Source organism: Palaemon carinicauda, chromosome 15 (assembly GCF_036898095.1).
Source record: "Palaemon carinicauda isolate YSFRI2023 chromosome 15, ASM3689809v2, whole genome shotgun sequence".
In the NCBI taxonomy this organism is placed as follows: domain Eukaryota; kingdom Metazoa; phylum Arthropoda; class Malacostraca; order Decapoda; family Palaemonidae; genus Palaemon; species Palaemon carinicauda.
Window position 1 is genome coordinate 3,816,721 of NC_090739.1, and position 7,500 is coordinate 3,824,220.

General features: G+C 31.3%; 1 protein-coding gene across 2 annotated transcripts in view; it reads right to left on the bottom strand.

Annotated features, from left to right (window-relative positions):
- Window positions 1-7,381, bottom strand: part of LOC137654450 (uncharacterized) — a 34,885-nt gene extending 27,504 nt beyond the window's left edge. For both annotated transcript variants that reach the window (XM_068388081.1, XM_068388082.1), the window contains exons 1-2: window positions 7,286-7,381; window positions 1,226-1,389 (exon numbers count right to left, since the gene is read on the bottom strand). In XM_068388081.1, coding sequence (XP_068244182.1) covers window positions 1,226-1,291 — 66 coding nt within the window. In that variant the 5' untranslated portion in view covers window positions 1,292-1,389; window positions 7,286-7,381. The remainder of the gene's footprint in view (window positions 1-1,225; window positions 1,390-7,285) is intronic.
- Window positions 7,382-7,500: the final 119 nt, after the last annotated feature.

A 7,500-nucleotide genomic window follows, 5' to 3' on the forward strand; every position in this document is an offset into this window, starting at 1 on the left:
TCCTTTTAGATAATCCCTTCATCCATTCGTTTTTATCCTTACTTTGATGACCTCTGTCTTTTTGAAAACTGCTTGTTTATAGATGTGGAAGCAGCTTGTTGCTTATCTCGACACAGCACACTCTTATCAGTGATATTGGTTCTCACCTTTGTGATAAGATGGTACAACAACACTTGCAATGTATCTAATCCAAAAAGGTAGATTATAAGAAATGCTGAAGTATAACTCTCTCTCTCTCTCTCTCTCTCTCTCTCTCTCTCTCTCTCTCTCTCTCTCTCTCTCTCTCTCTCTCTCTCTCTCAGACAATATCATAAGATGAAAAGAACTCTAAATGCTAAAACTAAATCGATCTACTAAAGAGCAAATGGAATTTCCGCAGATGGACTTGAAAGTCTTTGAGACATCCAAAATCCTTGTAATCTCTCTCTCTCTCTCTCTCTCTCTCTCTCTCTCTCTCTCTCTCTCTCTCTCTCTCTCTCTCTCTCTCTCAGACAATATCATAAAATGAAAAGAACTCTAAATGCTAAAACTAAATCGCTCTACCAAAGAGCAAATGGAGTCTCCGCAGATGGACTTGAAAGTCTTTGAGACATCCAAAATCCTTGTATCTCTCTCTCTCTCTCTCTCTCTCTCTCTCTCTCTCTCTCTCTCTCTCTCTCTCTCTCTCTCTCTCTCTCTCTCTCTCGTTTTATTTTCATTATTACCATTATCAGTAGCAGCAGTACATAAAATGTAACTCTCTCTCTCTCTCTCTCTCTCTCTCTCTCTCTCTCTCTCTCTCTCTCTCTCTCTCTCTCGTTTTTACTAAACTGTTTCTGGAACCATAGCTTTTTTCTCAGAACTTTGAAATTAGTTGTGCTTACCAGTTGATCATTTTAGCTCTGAAGAAAGCAAAAATATCATATTTGAAATATCACTCTTCGTTCCCTATTTAAAAATCCATAGATATAACACAATGTGTAAAAACACATTGGAGTCAATATGCGTCAAAGATTGAGAGATGTGGAATGTATGAAGATATTGTTGAGCCAACTTCCCTTTATGGAGATGAAGTTTGAATGTTAAATTTGGTTTCATGAATGATTGGGATATGAATTACAAATGTAGCTATGAATATCAATATTTTTTTTTCTGTGAATATGTAATTATTACGAAGTTTTGATGCATTACTGATTAATCATTGCTCAAGTCACTTTATTTAGCGAAAAAAGTAAGGAATACTTACAGCCGTGAAAATAGCAGCGATATATGTCAGTTTGTGAGGGTCGCAACAAAGTCTTAGAAGACACATGATTTATGGGTATTCTGCAGCCAGATAATCCTAAACGAACTTATATCCAGCAGACTCCAGTTTCATCCCGTTTGCTTTTTGTACTTAGACTCTGTTATCTGAAATTAATCCAAGATAAAGGCGAATTAAATTGTGATTGTCATCATTATAATTCAAGAAAATAAACTCAAATTCAATTATTTCTCTTCCTCTTGTTTTTGTTAAAGTTTTTTATAGTTTATATAGGAAATATTTATTTTGGTGTTGTTGCTGTTCTTAAGATATTTCATTTTTTCCTTGTTTTCTTTCCTCACTGGGCTATTTTCCCTGTTGGAGCCCCGAGACTTGTAGTATTCTGCTTGTCCAACTAGGGTTATAGCTTAGCAAGTAATAATAATAATAATAATAATAATAATAATAATAATAATAATAATAATAATAATAATATAGCAATGAATATTTTGAGTTAGCATAAAACACCTGAAAAAAATGAACACTGATATTATTATTATTATTTCGTTCCAGTAGTTAGAATTCTGGGACCCGAAGGATAATTCTCTGGGAATATCACTGTAGTATATAATATATCCTTTTGAAGCTACCTTAGGAACTTCCATCAGGATGACATGGCGATCTCACCCAAAAATAGATTTTTCGCTTCGCTCAAAATCCGTTTATTATTATTATTATTATTATTATTATTATTATTATTATTATTATTATTATTATTATTATTATTATTATTATTACTTGCTAAGCTACAACCCTAGTTGGAAAATCAAGATGCTATAAGCCCAAGGGCTCCAACAGGGAAAATAGCCCAGTGAGGAAAGGAAACAAAGGAAAATAAAATATTTTAAGAACAACAATACCACCAAAATAAATATTTCCTATATAAACTAAAAACTTTAATAAAACAAGAGGAAGAGAAATAAGACAAAATAGTGTGCCCGAGTGTACCCTCAAGCAAGAGAACTCTAACCCAAGACAGTGGAAGACCATGGTACAGAGGCTATGGCACTACCCAAGACTAGAGAACAATGGTTTGATTTTGAAGTGTCCTTCTCCGAGAAGAGCTGCTTACTATAGCTAAAGAGTCTCTTCTACCCTAACCAAGAGGGAAGCAGCCACTGAACAATTACAGTGCAGTATTTAACCCCTTGGATGAAGAGCAATTGTTTGGTAATCTCAGTGTTGTCAGGTGTAGGAGGACAGAGGAGAATTTGTAAGGAATTGGCCAGACTATTACTTATACTTACAGACATTAGGTTTTATATCTATCAGATAAATATAGACTAAGGTAATGAACTGTGAAAACTCAATTTCTTGTATTGCGTTGTATCACTAGATTGTAATGAATCAAAACTGTTTTACATTAATATGGATGAAGGACGCTGGTGACAGGTACAACACATGAACATACAGGACGTTACCGGGGTTTAAGCGATGTCAGGCAGGGCAGCCGATCGGGACTACGGTCTACCCTAAAGCCAAAGCAAAGTCCTTCAAAAGGAAGGCAACTGTGCTTAACCTATACAAAATGGGGGAAAAGCACTTTAATAGAAGTAGTGAACAGTGTATATAATGCCCCTGTCAAACAAAATGTGTGGCCATCCTTAACGAACCAAGTGTGGAAACATATTTTTTTTTCGCTGTTTCCATTCTGTAATGAATTGATTGATTGATTGATTTTTTTTTTTTTTTTTTTTTTTTTATTGATGCCCAGTCGAAGGAAGTTGAGTTTGTATGTATGTCTGAAAATAAATTAAAGAGTTACATGTCAAATTATACGATTATTTTGTCAAAATTAAATCTCATGACTGGATTCGAAAGATATTTATGTAACAGATTTGGTGTCATTCAGTCTCGTTTTTTTTTTTTTTTTTTTTTTTTTTTTTTTTTTTTTTTTTGAGACATTCAAATCTCCCTCTAAGTAAACTTCTTTAAAAGATACCTTTCACTTGTCAAAACATCTATCATAATCAGCATTTGTTTAATCAATTTGGAAATTCATCATGACCACTTCGTGCAAAGACATCTGAAAGTCGTTTTGATACTGTGTGATAACTGCTCTTCGGGCAATCGTGAATGTTTGATACCTTAATCTCCCATCGCAATCTATAAAGTATTTTATCGTAGTTCCTGATATGTTTATCCTGTCTCGTTGATTATGACTCACTTCACAACAACGACACTTTTTATTTTAATTATTTATTCATCTTAATTATTTTTTTTTTTTTTCGTCGTCGTCTTGGTTTACCTGTGTATAAATTTTTTTTGTTATACTTTTGCCAATTTAATGACCATTCATTCATAAATTATTTCTGTGCATTATGTTAATTTCTACTCGTGTTTTTAGGAAGCCCACTCATTTTGATTTAATGATGTTAGCTTACACACACACACACACATGTGTGTATATATATATATATATATATATATATATATATATATATATATATATATATATATATATATTATATGTATATATACGTATATATATACATATATATTAGTATAAAAACTTGATTTCTTTTTTAATCAATTGCCTTTTTTGCAATTTTTACATATCTTATATATGAAACACTTATTTTTTTTATACTATATATATAAAACACTTGGTTTATTCTATTAAAAAAATCTTTATATATATGTATATATATATATATATATATATATATATATATATATATATATATATATATATATATATATATATATATATATATATAAACTTGATTTATTCTTCAATCGACTACAGTGTACTTAATTTTTTTCATTTTTATACTCTACATATAAAACACTTGATTTATTCTTGAACCTATTATCAATTTTTATTTATTTGTATAATCTTTATATATAAAAGACTTGATTTATTCAATAAAAGATTACCTCCTTTGTTTTATTTTTATACACTGTATATGAAACACTTGATTCATTCTTGAAACAATTATATACTTTTGCATTTTTTATAAACTTTATATATAAAAGACTTGATTCATTAATGATTATATACTTTTGCATTTTTATAATCTTTATATATAAAAGACTTAATTCAGTCTTGAAACGATTATATACTTTAGCATTTTTATAATCTTTATATATAAAAGACTCAATGCATTCTTGAAACGATTATATACTTTAGCATTTATATAATCTTTATATATATAAAAGACTTGATTTAATCTGTAAACGATTACCTACACTTTTAATTTTTGCTGTATAACCAAAAGCATTGTTCCTGTCTCTTATCATTCTTATCACAGAAAAAATCTCTTACGCGTGCGCAGGCTCGCGCACATTTTAGTACAAACGACTCCAAGATAGCAAGTGAAATATTAGATATTTCTGACAGGTTTTGTTGGAAAAGTACGTTTTAACCGTTACTATTATTGTTATTATTATTACTATTACTATTACTATTACTATTACTATCATTATTATTATTATTATTATTATGTTAGGCTGGAGGAACGTAGAGAGTAGAGGTCCCCTTTTTTGTTTTGTTTCAATTGTTGATGTCGGCTACCCCCCCCCCCCCAAATTGGGGGAAGTGCCTTGGTATATGTATTATTATTATTATTATTATTATTATTATTATTATTATTATTATTATTATTATTATTATGTCAGTGGTAGCCTAGTTGTCTTAGGTTGGAGTTCTCTTGCTTGAGGGTACACTCGGGCACACTATTCTATCTTATTTATCTTCCTCTTGTTTTGTTAAAGTTTTTTTATAGTTTATGTAGGAGATGTTTGTTTTAATGTTGTTACTGTTATTGAAATATTTTATTTTTCCTTTTTTCTTTTCCTCACTGGGCTATTTTCCCTGTTGGAGCCCTTGGGCTTATACCATCCTGCTTATCCAACTAGGTTTGTAGCTTAGCAAGTAATAATATATATATATATATATATATATATATATATATATATATATATATATATATATATATATATATTATATATATATATATATATATATATATATATATATATATATATATGTATATATATTTCAAATAACCCATATATATCAATGCCTTAAAGTCTGGATTCTCTTAACGACCTCGTGTATTAATGTATTAATATATATGGCTTATTTGAAATATGAAAAAACACGTTTAAATATGCAAAAATTATCATATATATATACATATATATATATATATATATATATATATATATATATATATATGTATGTATATATATGTATGTATATATATATATATGTATGTATATATATATATGTATATATATATATATATATATATATATATGTATATATATATATATATGTATATATATATATATGTATATATATATATATATATATATATATATATATATATATATATATATATATATATATATTGTCTGTGTGCGTGTGTGAAGGCAATCAATCAGTAATAACAGATTGAGGGGGGAGGGAGTGAGTGGGTGTTGAGAGGAACCTGTTAGGGGGAGAAAATCAAGAGGGAGCCAGAGAATTAGTTTGTGAGATAAGGTGAAGGATGACATGGAGAGAAGAGGTTTGGTGGGAGAGGATGCCTTTGATAGAAGGCATTAGAGAGGGTGCATCAGGCAACCGACCCCTTAATGTAGGGATAATAGTGGGAAAAAAGATTCATTCGTATTAATTTAATTTGATTTAATGTTGTTAATGGTCTTGAAATATTTATTTTGACTTTTATTACTTCTAACTTCTCTTCTAGTTTACTTATTTCCTTGTTTCCTTTCCTCACTGGCCTATTTTTCCCTATCAGCATCCTGCTTTTCCAACTAGGGTTGTAACTTAGCTAGTATTAATGATAACTAGAGGGGCACTCAGTAGTGAGCAGACCTCTGCCGCGGCAGCTTATTTCTCAACCTTTTGCTTGACCCTGACCTTTGACCTTAACATATATTTATTATCGTGGATTTTCATACACTCGAATATGAACCAAGTTTGAAGTCTCTGTGACAACAATGTCATAGCTGATTACGTGAATTGGACATTTTGCTTGACAGTGACCTTTGACCATTTAGTTTCCAAAATTTAATCATTTCCAGCTGTTTACATAACAGTTAATCCCTGCAAGTTTCATTACTCTTACAATTAAAATTGTGGCCTGGAAGCTGTTCTGAAACAAACAAACACACAAACAGGGGCGAAAACATAACCTCCTTCAACTTCGTTGGCGGAGGTAATAATATAATCATAATTATTATATCAACGGTATTAAATGGGGTATGGCTTTCATTTTTCTTAAAAAAAAAAAAAAACGATAAACTGTCCCGGTGTAGCCTACTTGTGCAACATCAGATTTCATCCCCCCCCCCAAAAAAAAAAAAAAAAAAAAAAAAAAAACAATCACTCCGCTTCATTTCTTACTATTTAGGCTTACTTTATAATCATTCCTGTGGTCTCTTCATAAGTATCTGTTATCGACTTTAATTTTATATCACTCGAACCTTTAAAAACAAAATCCTTCGGGCCAGCACTAAGAGAATCATGAACTGACGTGATCATCTGTTTGCTTAACGTCTAGATATTTGTGAAGGTCAGTCAATCACTCACTGAGAAATATTTTATTATTATTATTGTTGTTGTTGTTGTTGTTGTTGTTGTTGTTGTTGTTGTTGTTGTTGTTGTTACTTGCTTAACTACAACCCTAGTTTGAAAAAGCAGGATGCTAAAAGTCCAAGGGCTCCAACGGGGAAAATAGCCTAGTGACGAAAAGAAATAAGGAAACAAGTAGAATACTGAGCCTAACTGTCCCCTCAAGCAAGAGAACTCTACCCCATGAAGGTGGAAGACCGTGGTACAGAGGCCATAGCACTACACAAGACTAGAACATAATGGTTTGATTTTCGAGTGTCCTCCTCCTAGAAGAGTCTCTTCTACCCTTACCAAGAGAAAAGTAGCCACAGATATTAAGAAAACTATTATTTGTTCAGCACTGGGGAAGTCAATGCTTCTACTCAATTATGGTGACGCCAGTATCTATCAGAAATTCAACAAATCAATCAACATACTTTCGTTCAAGCGATGATAAGGAAGCTTATAAATTCAGCCCTTCAACTCCTCCTCCCAACTGCCTCCGAAGAATCTCTTAAGAACACTGACTTTATCTAAGTAGAGAGATAGGGTGAAACTCCTCTCACTCCCTCTCCCTCTTATCACCTTATCGCTCGAAAAGTTTTTCTTGTTTATCAGTATTGAGCTCTTGTCGGATCCTCACCCTTTTCAT